Source organism: Phyllopteryx taeniolatus, chromosome 13, assembly GCF_024500385.1.
Source record: "Phyllopteryx taeniolatus isolate TA_2022b chromosome 13, UOR_Ptae_1.2, whole genome shotgun sequence".
Classification (NCBI taxonomy): domain Eukaryota; kingdom Metazoa; phylum Chordata; class Actinopteri; order Syngnathiformes; family Syngnathidae; genus Phyllopteryx; species Phyllopteryx taeniolatus.
This window is the reverse complement of record NC_084514.1, coordinates 21,945,341-21,962,504: the sequence shown is the minus strand read 5'-3', so window position 1 is coordinate 21,962,504 and position 17,164 is coordinate 21,945,341. Positions and strand designations below refer to the sequence as shown.

At 41.6% G+C, this 17,164-nt stretch overlaps 1 protein-coding gene across 2 annotated transcripts in view; it reads left to right on the top strand.

Moving 5' to 3' along the window:
- The window catches only part of syt14a (synaptotagmin XIVa), an 80,728-nt gene extending 66,135 nt beyond the window's left edge, over nucleotides 1-14,593 (top strand). Inside the window, exons 7-9 of one of the 2 annotated variants that reach the window (XM_061795141.1) lie at nucleotides 5,239-5,428; nucleotides 7,997-8,053; nucleotides 11,177-14,593. In XM_061795141.1, coding sequence (XP_061651125.1) covers nucleotides 5,239-5,428; nucleotides 7,997-8,053; nucleotides 11,177-11,490 — 561 coding nt within the window. In that variant the 3' untranslated portion in view covers nucleotides 11,491-14,593. The remainder of the gene's footprint in view (nucleotides 1-5,238; nucleotides 5,429-7,996; nucleotides 8,054-11,176) is intronic. The other variant, XM_061795143.1, reaches the window with a different exon arrangement.
- Nucleotides 14,594-17,164: the final 2,571 nt, after the last annotated feature.

Below are 17,164 nucleotides of genomic sequence, written 5' to 3'. Positions count from 1 at the left end.
ATCACTGAACTGCGGCCTAGGGTGGTGTCCTGGTGCCAAGTGCTCAGGTGGACACCCTGATGTCTGAACATGGTGTTCGTTAAGGACAATCCATGATGAGCACAGAATGTGTGTCAAGCTGTGTGTCGAGGCAAGCCCGACTATATTCAGTCTGAATTTCTCAACCTCGAACACCAGCTCAGGCTCTTTCTCTGCCAGAGAGGTGACGTAACACGTCCCTAGAGCTAACTTCTGTAGCAGAGGATCGGGCCGCCAAGTTCTTTTAGTCGCCACCCAGCTCACATTGCAACCAACCCCTTTAGCCCCTCCTAAAGGTGGTGAACCCATGGGAAAGGGGTCCTACGTTGGCTTTTCGGGCTGTGCCTGGCCGGGCTCCATGAGTGGGGCTCGCCATCGAGCCCCACCTCCAGGCCTGGCTCCAGAGGGGGGCCCTGGTGATCCGCGTCCAGGCGACGGTAAAAGAGGTCCGAATGTTTTTCTCATCATAAGGGGTTCTTTGAGCCATGCTTGGTCTGGTCCCTCACCTAGGACCAGTTTGTCATGGGTGACAACTTAGCTCCTAGGATCATTCAGACACACAAACCCCTCCACCACGATAAGGTGACAGCTCCAGGAGGGGTGACGCAGGCCAGTCTGCCAAATTTGTAAACATGGTGGCGAGCCTTGCGCTTGCACAAAAATCAGATACACCACCATTGGTGCTCCGGCACACGTTGTGCAGTTTACAAAAATAGAGCTGTTAATGTTGATAAAAAAGTGACAAGGCTTTTGGTGATGCTAAAGAAGTCCTTAACTTCTGATGGACAGTATTTTCTAGTCTTCACATTATTCTTCCAAGGCTGCTCATTTGAGAACTAAGTGGCGCAAAAAGACTAACCTCAACCCTAACCCTTAGTGCACAGATGGAGGCAGGCTTGAGCAATGAGACGTGGAAGGTTGGGTGAATCTTTAAGGACTGTGGAAGCTTCAACTGGACGGAAGTGGGATTGATGATTTTGGTAATTGGGAAAGGGCCAATGAAATGGGGAGTGAGCTTACAGGATTCAGTTTCAAGTGGGAGGTTGTGAGAAGAAAGCCAGACAGATTGGTCCACCTTGTATTTGGGCGTCGGGGAGCAATGACGGTCCGCCGCATGGACATCTTTCCACACTGCCTGGATTCTCTGGAGATGATTCTTGACTGCGGCGACTGCCACTACCTGCTGCTGTACTTTGAATAATGGCGGTTGGTAACCATCGCAAGCCATGAATGGAGACATTCCGGTAGTGGAACTGGTGAAAGTGTTGTGGGCGTACTCAATCCACGGGAGGAATGAGCTCCAGGAGGAGGGGTTTGCGTGCGGCAACACAACTGAGGGCTGATTCTAGGGATTGGTTTGCCCGCTCCGTCTGGCCGTTGGTTTGCGGATGATATCCTGATGACAAGCTGGCTGCTGCGCCCACCGCTTTACAGAATTCCTTCCATACCAGGGATGAGAACTGAGGACCTATGTTAGAGACAAGATCGATGGGAATACCGTGGAGTCTAAAGACATGCTGGACAAGGAGGTTAGCAGTTTCGAAGGCGGATGGTAGTTTGGGGAGGGCTACGTAATGGACAGATTTGGAATAGCAATCGACAATAGTGAGAATGATATCTTCAGAAGGAGGTAGACTGGTAACGAAGTCCAGAGAGATATGGGACCAATGGCGGCTAGGGATAGGCAATGGACGCAGCAGCCCAGCTGGGGGCAGATGTGAAGACTTCCCTCAGGCACAGACGGAGCAGGCTTGGCCGAACTCCCGGGTGTCTTGAACAAGGCTGGGACACCCGAAATGCTGTCGGATGAACTGAATGGTGCGGGTGATGCCAGGATGACAAGTGAGTTTGGAGTTATGAGCCCAATGAAGAACGTCAGAGCGTGCAGAATCTGGTCTTTTGGCCGGAGGGGACACGAGGAAATAAAGTGACCGGAATCACCGCAGTAGATACACAGCCGCTGAGTGATACGACGCTGACACTGATACGGGGAGTGACGGAAGTGAAGCTGACGGCGCGGTGCTCGGAATGGGAGGGCTTTTTGTGTTTGCTCTCGCAGTCTGTTATCCAGATGGAAGGAAAGGCCGATGAGATCCTCGAGAGAGGAGGGCTCGTCCAGGACTGCTAGCTCATCCTTGAGCTGCTCTGAATCCCACCCACATTCACCCGCCAATATCCGGAAGTCTATGGAATATTCTCCTGCTGATTTAGCGCCCTGCGTGAGCGTGATGAGACGACGGGTGGCTTCTTTTCCCTGAACGGGGCGATCGGACACGTTATGGAGTTCGTTGGAAAAGGAATCGAATGAGTGGAGTACCAGGGAGGAGTTTTGCCATAAGTAAGTGGACCATTTAGCTGGTTTGCCGCGGAGGAGGTTAGTGACATAACCTACTTTGAATTGTTCGGTGGGATAACTGTATGGTTGAAGGTTGAAAATGAGTGAGGAATTGAGTAAAAACTGGCTCCATGCACCTAGGTCCCCGGAGTAGGGCTCGGGTGGCGGGACATGAGGTTCTTTGTACAGGAGGCAGGGTGACTGAGGTTGCGGGCTCGGAAAGGCACTCTCTCTCGCTCTCTCATAATCTCACATTATGCTGAATACGGTAGGAGCAATAATTACAATATGCAACAGGAATACTAATTGGTTGAAATTTCATCAGAGTTTAGAAGTGTACCGGAAACCATTTAACTCCCAGTCAAAATTTTCCAAATCACCCAGTTCCAGTATGTTAGGTATACAAAGTATAGGTAAATTATCTGTTGAATGTAACTATAACTATTGTACTTTTATTAAGTTCCAGCCATACATGCATCCATCCATCCATCCATCTTCACCACTTCTGTACCACACTATTGCCCCCATCACCTGATCTGGATAAGTGGAAGAAGATTGATGGATGGATGTATTTTTTAGGGAAACAAGTTTAATGATTAGTTATGACACAGTTGTCAAATGCAAGGCCCGAGGCCAGATCCGACGCGCCACATTATTTTATGTGGCCCCTGAAATCAAATCGTGTGCATGAACTTCCATGATTCTTGCTGAAATCTGTACCCAAAATTCAAATTGTCATATATAAGGAATAATAATGTTGAGATATTGCAAAAAAAAATTTGTATTACCAAACCCAATTTTATAGTAACTCGAACAATCATTGAACAAATTATTATGTTTTAGTTCTGATTCAAAAGTAGTTATCTATCCATTTGTTGTGTCTATGTGATAATATGAGGAGGCAATTAGAAACCAAAACTACAATATGGCTCGTGACAAAAATGAGTTTGACACTCCTGATTTATGAGTATATACAACCCCTATTCCAATGAAGTTGGGACGTTGTGTTAAACATAAATAAAAACAGAATACAATGATTTGCAAATCATGTTTAACCAATATTTAATTGAATACACTACAAAGACAAGATATTTAATGTTCAAACTGATAAACTTTATTGTTTTTAGCAAATAATCATTAACTTAGAATTTTATGGCTGCAACACGTTCCAAAAAAGCTGGGACAGGGTCATGTTTACCACTTTGTTACATTGTGATACACCTTTTCTTTTAACAACATTCAATAAACGTTTGGGAACTGAGAACACTAATGGTTGAAGCTTTGTAGGTGGAATTCTTTCCCATTCTTGCTTGATGTACAGCTTCAGCTGTTCAACAGTCCGGGATCTCCGTTGTATTTTACGCTTCATAATGCGCCACACATTTTCAATGGGAGACAGGTCTGGACTGCAGGCAGGCCAGTCTAGTACCCACACTCTTTTACTACAAAGCCACACTGTTGTAACACGTGCAGAATGTGGTTTGGCATTGTCTTGCTGAAAAAGACGTTGCTTGGATGGCAGCATATCTTTCTCCAAAGCCTGTATGTACCGTTCAGCATTAATGGTGCCTTCACAGATGTGTAAAGTAACCCATGCCATTGGCACTAACACAGCCCCATACCATCACAGATGCTGGTTTTTGAACTTTGCGTCCATAACAGTCCGGATGGTTCTTTAACTCTTTGGCCCGGAGGACATGATGTCTGCAATTTCCAAAATCAATTTGAAATGTGGACTCGTTGGACCACAGAACACCTTTCCACTTTGCATCAGTCCATCTTAAATGAAGCCGGGCCCAGAGAAGCCGGCGGCGTTTCCGGGTGTTGTTGATAAATGGCTTTTGCTTTGCATAGTAGAGTTTCAAGTTGCACCAAAGGATATAGCGCCGAATTGTATTTACTGACATTGGTTTTCTGAAGTGTTCCTGAGCTCATGTGGTGATATCCTTTCCACATTGATGTTGGTTTTTGATGCAGTACCGCCTGAGGGATCGAAGGTCACGGGCATTCAATGTTGGTTTTCGGCCTTGCCGCTGACATGCAGTGATTTCTCTAGATTCTCTGAACCTTTTGATGATATTATGGACCGTAGATGATGAAATCCCTAAATTCCTTGCAATTGTACGTTGAGGAACATTGTCCTTAAACTGTTCGATGATTTTCTCACTCACTTGTTCACAAAGAGGTGAACCTCGCCCCATCTTTGCTTGTGAATGACTGAGCAATTCAGGAAAGCTCCTTTTATACCCAATCATGCCACCCACCTGTTCCCAATTAGCCTGTTCACCTGTGGGATGTTCCAAACAGGTGTTTGATGAGCATTCCTCAACTTTATCAGTCTTTTTTGCCACCTGTCCCATCTTTTTTGGAACGGGTTGCAGCCATAAAATTCTAAGTTAATGATTATTTGCTAAAAACAATAAAGTTTATCTGTTTGAACATTAAATATATTGTCTTTGTAGTGTATTCAATGAAATATAGGTTGAACGTGATTTGCAAATCATTGTAATCTGTTTTTATTTGTTTAACATGTCCCAACTTCATTGGAATTGGGGTTGTATAAATGAGGATAAGCGGTGTAGAAAATGGATGGATGGATAATGCGAATGAAACGAGACCTTCACCAATTTTGTATACCGCACGTATCCCCATTTGGGTCATGAGTGTGTTAGAGCCTAGCCCACCTGACTTTTACACCCTGGGCTGGTAGCCAACCAATCGCAGACTTTCTATAGTTAAAACTATAACTACTAGTGGTAGTTATTTTGGAATTTGTGTTAAACAAAATGTTTATGATCTTGTTATTTCTGCATAAAATAGAGAATAATGTTATATTGTGCAATTATTTAGATGAGTGACCAATCTAAATCCTTTAAAACTTGCAGGGTGCTGATTCCCAAATCAGTCTCTCAGATATGACGTGCAGTGAAAGCGCCTCATCGTTCCCATCTGTCAGTCAGACTTCCACACCAGAGATTCTTGTGGGCCTGGTGTACAATGCCACAACAGGACATCTTTCTGTGGAGGTCATCAAAGGAATCCATTTCAAGAACCTAGAAACCAATAAGCCACCCAGTAAGTATTGACATTTTTTTTTTTTTAGGTATTTAATAGGGGTGTAACAATTAGTTTTAGCAATGATTCAATTTGTATCACAATTTGTGGTTACCAGTTCAGTTCAAGGATGATATTGGTTCATTTGATCGATATGATCTGAAACGATTCACTGCGTCACGTGTGGGGAGTAGCTGGACCCCAGTGCAGGCGGAGGCAGATGTAAAATGATGAACAGTTTATTGAGGAAAGGTTATGGAGGTGGTCCTGGATGTGTTGGCAAACAGCGGCGTGGACAGGCGCCAGGAAATGGACAGAACAGGCGGCTGGCTTGGTGGCAGGTATGACGTGGGTCAGGAACACGGGGGAGCACTGGGAACAAGGAGACACAAGAGTTAACAAGGGAAGCGAGGAACAGTAGAGCTTACTTGACATAAGGTGGGCTGTGGTACCGCGAGGAGAGGCTGCAATACTTTGGCGAGGATTTCCTGGAACAGGCAGGCTTAAAAACCGGTGGTGATGAGGCTGATTGGAGACAGGTGCTGAAAACAGAGAGGGGAGGGGGGGGGAGAGAGAGGACGCAAAGAGCCCTCCAGGCTACTATAATGGAACTGCAGGACAAAATGGCTTGAAATCGATTCAGTAACTTTTTAGTGAAAGATTCATCCAGTGTGACTGTGAAATAAATATTTGCATCCTGGACAATGCACGTGAAATTTCTTAGATTCTTATTGTTTCTTGTAAGGGAATCAGGTAAAAACTAATTATGGTCATTAAATATAAAGGTTTTCCTGATGTACTTTCCTTTTATGTGTCTCATTGTACTGTACTGTATGTGTTTTCTAATGGACTATGAGTCTGATTGATAAAAGTTGATTGATTTTATTGTTTTGCAATAAAGCAAAGGGGAAAAACAGCAACTTGTTATTTAATTTATTTCAGCAATGATTTTATTGTTGACTCATTTTTTTACCCGGAAAATAGATTTCACAATAGAAAGTAGAAAATTGGTATCTCTCCTGTGTGGTGTACAAGTTTGAGAACTCTTGTTCTAAAGCCGCTTATCCTCACAAGGGTTGCGGGAGTGCTGGAGCCTATCCCAGCTGTCATCGGGCAGGAGGCGGGGTACAACCCAGAACTGGTTGCCAGCCAATCGCAGGGCACATACAAACAAACAACCATTCGCATTCACATTCACACCTACGGCATGTTTTTGGGATGTGGGAGGAAACCGGAGTGCCCGGAGAAAACCCACGCAGGCACGGGGAGAACATGCAAACTCCACACAGGCGGGGCCGGGGATTGAACCCAGGTCCTCAGAACTGTGAGGCTGACGCTCTAACCAGTCATACACCGTGCCGCCTTGTTCTAAACAGTTAAATATTAATGGCTTTTCATGAGGAAAATCTTTTAGAAATAATGTTAATAATACAAACACAGACCTCACAGTTCTGAGGTCCGGGGTTCAGTTCCCGGCCCTGCCTGTGTGGAGTTTGCATGTTCTCCCCGTGCCTGGGTGGGTTTCCTCCGGGCACTCCGGTTTCCTCCCACATCCCAAAAACATGTCTGGTAGGTTAATTGAAGACTCTAAATTGCCCGTAGGTGTGAATGTGGGATGATGATGATGATGATCATAAATGATGAGGAAATTACCCTTGACAGTGAGTGCTAACTGCCGTGTCCTTAATGAAAAATCAAGCGAAGTAAAAGGACTTACAAGTGTTTTTCTTGGACATACAACACATACACATCTCCATATAAATCTTGTCGTTCTTAAATCCTGTTGTTTCCCAGCATTGATACAAACGATTGATTACCTTGTAAAATGATTTAAATAGATATATTTCTGTCCGGATGGCTAACTTGCTGAGCACAGATCGATCCAGTCGTATCGTAGGAATACAAATTAATACATCGATAAAATGAATTAATCATGACACCACTAGTATTTAATGCTTAAAGATCCCACATGGGTAACAGAAAAAACGGCATTCCTCCTAAAACCAACGTCGACAATTTGGGAATATTCATACTACACTATACATGTATTCAGTAGCTACCTAAAGCAGGTGGATATTGTAGGGTAGGGTGCATGGGATTTATCCAACCAGTCCACATGTGCTTTGTGGACTTGGAAAAGGTTTTTGGCTGTGTGGACATTGGGTCGTCCACTGGGTCGGGAACAAAGTCTGCCCCTGGTGGGTTCTTAGTCACAAGTGAGGGTTGGATGGTGTGCGATATCAACAGATGGATTAGTGCTGCATCCGTAGTGATGTGGTCGCTGTATCAGACTGTTGTGGTGAAGAGATAGCTTTATGGTCATTTATTAAGGCATTCCATGTACATAATTTTTCCGTCTTTCCCTGTTTTATATAATTTCCTCGTTGGGCTCCAAAGTCAGAAGTCTAAGCAGCATGTTCAAGCTGAAACGTCCTCTTATGAACATTATCATGTTCTGGAATTTTTTACCCTGTTTTTCTTCCCTTGCATCTTTTGTCTTGGCCTAAAATTCTGTCATCCTATACTACCTACTGTATTTGACACCTTGGTTCACTGTTTTTCTTACTGCTGCCCAACCCTTGTTGTCAGATGGGCTGTTCTGTTGTCTAAAACACTTGATAGGTGGACAGGTTTATATTATCAGAGGTGAGTGTCTAGCCCTGCTTCAAATTACACACCTTTCAATGTTTTCATACGCCTTCATGGATGTAGATAATCAAGCAAGTAATGGATCTGATAACCAACGTTGTAAAACTGCTGAGTTGGGTCCACATTTTAAAAGTTTGAAGTATTTAACTACCCACTCATCCATGAAGACAACAGCTCATTTTAAACCTCAATGCCTCCTTGAATGTAGCCACCTCCTTCACTGACATTTGGTATCTCCTCCATGTGTCCTTGTCATGCCTGTGAAACCTTTTCACTTAGATATTTCACTCTAGTTCAATCCAGTTTGCTCGATGATTGAGGCTTAGCTGTGTACTCTGGCATGCTTTGGCTGTAATTGTATTATTTTTCAGTTGTGCATAATGCACATTAAACTTAAACAGGCCTGTAGTATTTATGTGGAGCGTTACTGTTCATGTTTTTCTCGGTTCATCTCATAAATCAATATGGTTCATTGAATGTGACAAATGAGAACCAGTGGCACTGTATTGTTTGTATGCTCCTGAATAGCATCTTCAGAATATTGTGTAGTCCTCTTTTTAAATCTAGGAACTAGTCACATCTGGCAATACAGAAAAAAATATCTTTGTGCAAAATCTTTATGTAGGACGAGTGAATTACAAAAGGGGAAGCAGCCTGGTGAATGGTGCAAAGCAATTTTAAAGCTTCTTTTTTGAATAATTTCAAAACAGTAGCAAGCCTGCGCGTCAAGTTAATCATCAGTTGGAGCCCCTCTCGTTCAGCAACAATACCAAAGTGCCTTGCATTGCCGCTACTGACCACTTAAGACATCCACAGCTCTTCAGAACCCTTTCAGCAGCTGTCAAAAAAGAAATCAAGGCTATTTTTTTCCCACAGTGCTTTTATGTCAAAGAGAGCAACTGAATGTATCCTTCAGTGCTGTGAGCGAGGCATTGGAAGGCAGCTGGCACTCGATGGCATGAAAGCTTCAGCTATTCATTCCGTTGACTCCCTCCTAGATAAGGAGTGCAATACACAGTATTATTGTGGAGTAAAGTTGTAGATGAGGGGCGAAACACTCACAGCCATTGTGATTATCTCATTTACTTTCACTCCTGCCTCGTTTGCGCTCATTCAAATGTGCGGCGTCACTATATAGTGAATATAAAAAGTCTACACATCCCTGTTCAAATCCCTGTTTGTGTGATACAAAAAAAAAATCTAGATAAATCGTATAAAAAAATATTCCACCATTAAAGTAAACTGAAAAGGGTAAGAAAACAAAGAAAAAAGACATAATGTGGGTGCAAAACTGTGCACACCCTCTTATGAATGGGATGTGGCTGTGTTCAGAGTAAACCGTTAACATTTACGCTCATGTTAAATGGGAGTCATCAGACGCCTGCCATCATTGGAATTATGGTCAAAAATTTCAACCTTGGTTTCGCTGGATTGTAACAAAATCTCTCAAAAAGGTTGACAGTGAAAAACCACAGTTGTTTCTTCATTTCCTCAATGGAGGATGACATCGTGGGAATACTGTTACATTTTGGGGCGGTGGGATTCCTCTACAAAAAGTTCAGATAAACAAAAAAAGCTAGTGGTTACGTAAGACTTGCACAGTAATGTGTGCATTTATATATGGAAAAGAAAAATGATAGCACACAAGCCACTTAAGAAATCTACCCACCAGCTTTTCTTCCAACAACAATGCTAAAAACCCAGACATGACAAATCATTTGTGATTCAATATAAACACATAATAACTTTCTAGCAGACCCAGCAATATATATTTTCTTGGCCATGTGACCTTGTTTGCATGGTCAGTGTTGTTTGACAGGACTGTCACCGCTAATGTCATATTTTTATCATGAATCTTTTAAACCAGGGTTGTCAAACTCAAATTCACGATGGGCCAAAATTAAAAATTGGGACAACGTCGCAGGCCAAACTCAATATTTAATGAAAAATCACTGCAGTGTGCATGTTTCCCTTCTCTGCAGAAATGTAGCATTCAAGTTTATCATATGACTACAACCTTAAATGTTTCCTTAAACACTGAATCTGGAATAAACAAACTTTAATATTATAATCACGAGAAATAAAATGTGCGATAAAAGACATCAGTGTTATTTGTTTGTTGTTTTGTATTTAAATAGATAACATGAATTCTTCTGTCTCGCCATCTTCTATTTATCTCCAACTACCTTTCTTTTGTTTCTAAATGTTTTTTCAAAGGCCAACAACAAAACAACCCCAAAAAATAAGAATGTCCTTCAAAAAAAATCCAAACTTCAAACTATTAACAGTCCCTGCCGAGGAGTTGATAAAGGGCATTAAAAACAAAAAGAAAACATGAATTCAATTATATTATATTCTTTGTTACAGCCACGTTGCTCCGCACACGACAAAAAATCTTTTACTTTAGTGTACAGACAATCTGCCTCCCAACTGTCTTGGAACTTACCTGTTTTCCATCTTTCGTTTGGCCATTTTTGGGAAGGGGAAGTGTAAATTTGCCCGAGGAGACTGGTAGCATAGTTGCTAACGACTGCAACAGAAAGGGAAGGAGCACTCGCCGGGCCAACACACTAGCAAAGCCTTCTGGGATTTGTAATATTAGTGGCGCATTAGTTGTGCTATATACTGGCGGGCCAGCTCTAATACACATTTGATATGGTCTTGCGGGCTAAATATAATGACATCGTGGGCCAAATTTGGACCCCGGGCCTGAGTTTGACATATATGTTTTAAACTATCAGAAGACCTTCATACTCTTCCAATAAGCAGACATAGTGGTATATTTTTCCAGTCCATTTTACATTTTGCTTCTTGTGCCCTTTGAGTTCTCATCTTTGTTATGAGGAACAGTTTGCATTTGAGCAGGAGAAAAACATCCACTATAGTAGTAATCTCAGACAAACTGCTGTGGCGTTGCAGAGAACAAAGGATTTTGGGGGAAAAACATGTCTTACTTTTAATGCAGTTGCTGCAGTCATTCAGGCAATTGAGACATAATGATTTTGCACAAATTACCAATTTAGTCAGATGAGTTATCAGTGAATATTTGTTTGCATATATCTGTAAAAGTGACGTCGACCTGTAATTGTGCACTTCTTTGTTTCTTTGTTCTTTGTTCAGACACATATGTTAAGCTGACCTTACTGAACTCCATTGGCCACGAGATGTCCAAGTGTAAAACATCTATCTGTCGAGGCCAACCCAACCCGACCTACAAAGAGACGTTTGTCTTCCAGGTTGCCCTTTTCCAGTTGTCGGATGTAACACTCATCCTCTCTGTCTACAATAAGCGCAGTATGAAACGCAAGGAGATGATTGGCTGGATCTCACTTGGGCTCAACAGCTCTGGGGAGGAAGAGCTCTCCCACTGGACTCTGATGAAAGAGTCCAGAGGACAGCAGGTTTGCCGCTGGCACAGTCTGTTAGAGTCCTAACTGCATCCCAAACGTACACAAGAATATGACCACTAACTTTGCACACTGTTGTCATCCGCATTGAGTAAAAAAGATGGTGAACCAGGCTGCTGGTGATAAATCTGAAGGAGCCACTACTCACTTTTTAATTCCAGTCAAATTAATTTGAAACCAGAAAAAGAGAAATATAATATATTGTTCTCAGAGAAAACACGTACAAAGCCTTTACATCATTAACGGAACTGCAGTGGAACCTCTTAAGGTTGAACACAATATGTTCCAACATGCTGCCCAACCTCTGATTGGTTTCCCAAGCAGTTATATGTAACATTTTAAGATGTGCACCTCATATGGGTTTAAATCAAAGTTAACCGCTGTTAATATTACAGTGTCAAAACATTTTGTAATCACCTTTAACTGGACAAGTGATCCAGGTTACTGCTTGTGCTTGGAAGGTGGACGCCCACAGAAAATGTACCTCACATTCCATTTTTCTGATTTTAAAATTACTGTTAACTTGTAACTTGCAACCATGAGAGAGATGTGTACTGCGACTATTTCCAGTCTGGTGGCGATCATAACGTTTAGTCACATCACTTACTTTTCTGCGGCAGCATCACAAACAAACCGGAAAAGCACACACACAAGCCAAAGAAAAAAACAAAGCACACCAAGGCCTGGTACACATAAAGATTTGTCAAATCTTAAATTTGTTTTTTTTTTTTTTTGAATCTTTGAAAGACCTCACCCCAACTCATAAAGACAAAAGTCTTTTAACAGTTTGGGTCGTATCGTGTGTTTAGTGCTCCGATAATCCCGACACAGGAAAGCACACACATAAGGATTATGACGTACGACGACTGCCATCGAATAGCCTAGGTCAGTACCAATAGCAATCGATCCCAGGTGTCAAACTCAAGGCCTGGGGGCCAGATCTGGCCTGCCACATCATTTTATGTGGCCCGCAAAAGCAAATCATGTGCATCAACTTCCATGATACTTGCTAAAATCCGTACCAAAATTTCAATTGTCTAACATAAAAAATAATTAGGTTGACATATTTTAAGTATTTTTTGTAACCAAAACCCTCTTTACAGTAACTTGAACAATAGCTGAACAAACTACTATTCTTGACATCTGATTTCAAAACTAGTTTTTGATTAATTTGTTGTCTGTATTTAATACTATGATCAGGCGATGAAACATTGATATGGTTTCATAACGGCCCTCGGGAGGGAAACCGAAACTACAATGTGGCCCGTGACAAAAATTTGTTTGACACCTCTGCAATAGATCATTAAGAGAAGGAGCAGCTTTAAAGAAACGTGGTTAGACCTTCGCCTGGCATCTGCTAAGGTGACTCTGTCGAGGTGTGGGCTAACTAAAACTGGGCTGGAGTTTCATAAGTGGCTGTTAGAACCTTGGCAAATCTTTCTCGACACCGACTTAAGGTTCATTGTGTAACTCGCATGGACAACGGGGAGCCTTAACCCTTTAAACGGAGAGGCGGTCAGGACTTCCGTGGTACCATGAGTACAAGGGAGCCTGGATAAGCGAGATCTGGTGAACCCACTTTTTTTTTTACAAAATTTGACATTGGCTAGGACATGTCTGTTTGTTTGTTTTGTTTGTTTTATGTTTAGTTTTTTTGCAGGGCCCATTTTTGAGTGGTTACATTCCATTCCATGTCACAATTCACGGCATCATAACTCTGGGAGACGTCCTCTTTCACCACACACATGAAGAGTTTTGGTCATAAATATTGAAGATGTTCGTGATTTAATATTCCCGGACCCGACCTGTTTCGGACCCTAAAATTGGGACGAATCCACTCTTAACACACCTCTGATCCAAGGACAATCTTTTAGGATAATCTTATAAGACATAAGATTGTCCTGCGTTTGACGTGCTTGGTCGGGAGGGCGAAGAATTGGAACAAAAACAGCCCGATTGTCTTTATGCGTGTACCAGCCTGAATAGTCTTTTTGTCCGACTATTTTTGGGGGGAAATTCAAGTAAAACGTCTGAATTGTGCGACAGTGACTTTAGAGGTTCCACTGTATTGTGTAAGTTCTTTGCTATTTATGTTTTTAATTCACAATATCCCAATTTGGAATGTTTAAAGCCAACACTGCCAACCCATCTCAACATTGTTTTAGTTTTGCCATAAGTAACAATGAAAGAGAAAGCACATTTACAAACAAAATAATCTGATATCACTGACTGGATGTCTTGTTTATGTATTAAAATCATCACTTTCCAGCAGACATATTACGCATGTCTTAATGTCTGTGACATGCTTTCTTCAAAATACTTCAAACGAGCCGCTGCCCGCTCCACTGTAAATTGTGCAACAGAAGTACAGCTTTGCGTTGCCATGACGACAACGAGAGACAGAGCAAGTCAGAAGAAATGTCCCATACGGAAATGAAAAAGATCGATTGTATTTTTGTGGAAGGGGGGAAGAACTTCGTCACCATGCGACCGGATTACACTTGTCAATTCGTGTGCGGATCCGTGTATGTGGCGTCATGCAGCGCCCAAATCGACAAACGCGAAGGACAATCAGATATGTTAAATATTGTAATTATGCCATAGCTACCGCAGTACTTTTATGACAGTAAGTTTTCATCCATGATTGACATGATGAGACAAATGAAGTGTTTAAATGGCTATTAAGTACAAATACTCGGTTTTTTTGGTTTTTTTTTTTTTTTCCCATACAGTTTTCCTCAACTAATGTACTTTGAATCCACTCTGGCAATGAAGCCCATTCTCAATGATGCCACCTCAAGGCCAACTCTGGTGCTATGGCGGCTGCTTTGTAGAGAAGCGTAAACAAAAAAAAGTGTTTCATTATTACTGACAGATTACAGCACTCCACTCTTAAACTACAGTGAGGATTGATAGTTTGCTGGGGGGAAAAAAGAAGAAAAAAAAACACCCTATGGGTGGACAAAGGTGTAATTTCTAGCATGCCACTTTCTCACTTCATGTACAGACAACCAGAAAGTGCACAATAATCTTTACAGCTCCTGTACTTGTGCTTAGTGCAGTGTTTACAAAGTGCGCCTGCGTGTGGTATGAAATGTGTTGAAATGGACAGTAAAGTGAGAAAAGGCCAGTCGAGAGTTGGGATATTTTTGTTTTTGGTGTTTCTTTATTTTAAATCATCATTATTCCGAAAAAAATAACCCACTTCTTGATTGTTTGCTGTGTCTTAATTATATTGGGGAAGAAAATGTATTACGAAAGTTATTAACAAAGCCTTTATTAACTCATTCTGTTGTGCAGTGCTGTTGTAATGTATTTGATGATGGTTATATTTAATTGACTTATTGATTTATGTTTCAAGAATAATTTTCCTACAGCTTTTCCGAGGTTCACTCCCTCCACAGCCAGACAGGAGCTTGTCTTGTCATCAAGGCTTCATGATGATTCTCTTTACAAACAAAAAAGCACAGATCATTATGACAACACCGCACGTGTGAAAAATGACTCAGCGCAAAATTTAATAGACTTATTTGTATCTAAAACAGACCCAATAGCAGTTTTTGGCTGTAACTTATGCATGTCATGAATGATCATGTTTGCTAGTTGACAGTGTGGTTCGATGTGCAAAAATATGGATTTATTTATTTTTTTTTCTTTAAACGTGGCTCATTGAGGCACTGATGTATAATGGAATTAATGATCCTGTGTCTTGTACAATCAGTGGACTGTACAATGCAAGAAAAAAAAATGATTACCTGTAATTCAATAGGCAGATGTCTCAATAGTAATGATAGCCCACATTCCCATGTGCTATGCTTTTTGCTTAGGAGATGTCCTGTTCTTCTTCATGCTTCTCTTTTCTCATCTTTCTGATACTTCACCCTGTCCAAAGATACAGATTCCCTGTTCTTGATGCTACCGGGGGACTCGCATTTCTGTATATTTCGCATTTCTAACCCTATTCATGAAGGTCTATCTTGATTATACACTGTGACAATCTTGCGCCTACCTTCTCTAGAGTATTCTGGAATTGTGTTTTTTTTTTTGTTTGTTTGTTTTTTGAAATCTCATTAAGGAAAATATTTTGCCATCCAGTACCAAATGTTTTATTTTTTTTTTGCCACACCTTTTTGGATGCATGATAGCCTCCTTCACATGCATTGAGCGCTCATTTGAGTTAACAGAAAACTACCAATACCTGATATAAGCTGTTCAACAAACTTAACTTGCCACATTTAAAAAAAAAAAAAAACAACTAAATTTTGAAAAAGAAAAGATCCAGGAAGGGACTGGTTCATCGTGCTCACATGGCCGCCTCAGTGCACCTCGCTCGCCCACAAGCACGCTGACGGCCCTCTGGAATTGACCTGGAGAAAGGGACTGGTACGTCGTGCTGTCGTCTGGCCGCCTCAGAGTGCAACATGGTCGGCAGCGAGCCCACAATGTTACCATGCAGAGCATGCCGAGAGTATTTATTGCCATCCACGAAATGTTGCCGGTTTGATGATTTTTTTCCGGGAATGTACAATCATTTTAAATTTTTCGAGAGGTGATCAACTTAACTGACAACGCGATCAGAATGGTTATGTTGGCGCCGGTGGTTGTAGCCGTCCGCAACATCACCGCTATATCTTGACCCTTGATTAGAAGTAGAGAGCTGTCCAATTCCTTCTTTTTAACTTTGGTTGCTTACCGGAGTTAAACAATCCGGCAAAGAAACTTTCATATTCTTTCTTTGCATGAGAGGAGGTGTGTTCTTGCCAGGCTCCAAGCACAAAAGTCCTTAACGACGTGTGCAAATGATTGGCAGACTTTTGAGGCACACCTCCTGGTTCTACAGTCTCTGATTGGCTATTCTTGTCCTGCCGTGCCCAGTTGTAAAATAATAAGTAAAATTAAATTAGAGGCATTAGATGGTGCCAGAGAGGTTTTTTTTTTATTTTTCTTTGTTTTTTTTTTTTTTTTTAATTTTATTTTACAAAAGATCATTTTAATATAATATAGAGTTGAAAGTGTTTTCTCCGGCACTCCAGTTTCCTCCCACATCTCAAAAACATGCGTGGTAGGTTAATTGAAGTTTCTTAATTGCCCCTAAGTGCGAATGTGAGTGCAAATGGTTGTTTGTTTATGTGTGCCCTGCGATTGGCTGGCAACCAGTTCAGGGTGTACCCCGGCTCCTGCCCGATGATAGCTGGGATAGGCTCCAGCACGCCCGCGACCCTTGTGAGGAGAAGTGCCTCAGAAAATGGATGGAGAAAGTTGAAAGTCTACACTCAAATTGTATCTTACTTTCAAATTCATTGTGGTGGCGGATAAAGGCAAAACCATTAAAAAAAAAAAAGCTCTGGATGAGAAAACATCCTGGGTAAATATTTTTTTTTTTTTGTAAAAATCCAAATTCCCTGAAATGTATTGAAGCTCAGTCGAAACAATCATTGCTTCTGTAAAAATGAAAGTATACCTGGGTAAATTGTCATATGACAAACTCCATTTCAAGTTTGCAATTTTTAAAATTATTATTTTTTTAAACATTTAAAACGTTGATTTTAAATGCTTTTCCACTTCATCAAACCCGTGCTGCTGGAGGGCGTCGGTGCCTTATTGTGTCTTACGCAGCAACTTGAGCTATAGTGTCTTAATGTACTCGTATACTTGTACAGTATCTGTAAATGTACAGTACTTTGCCTGTACTTGGGTGTGA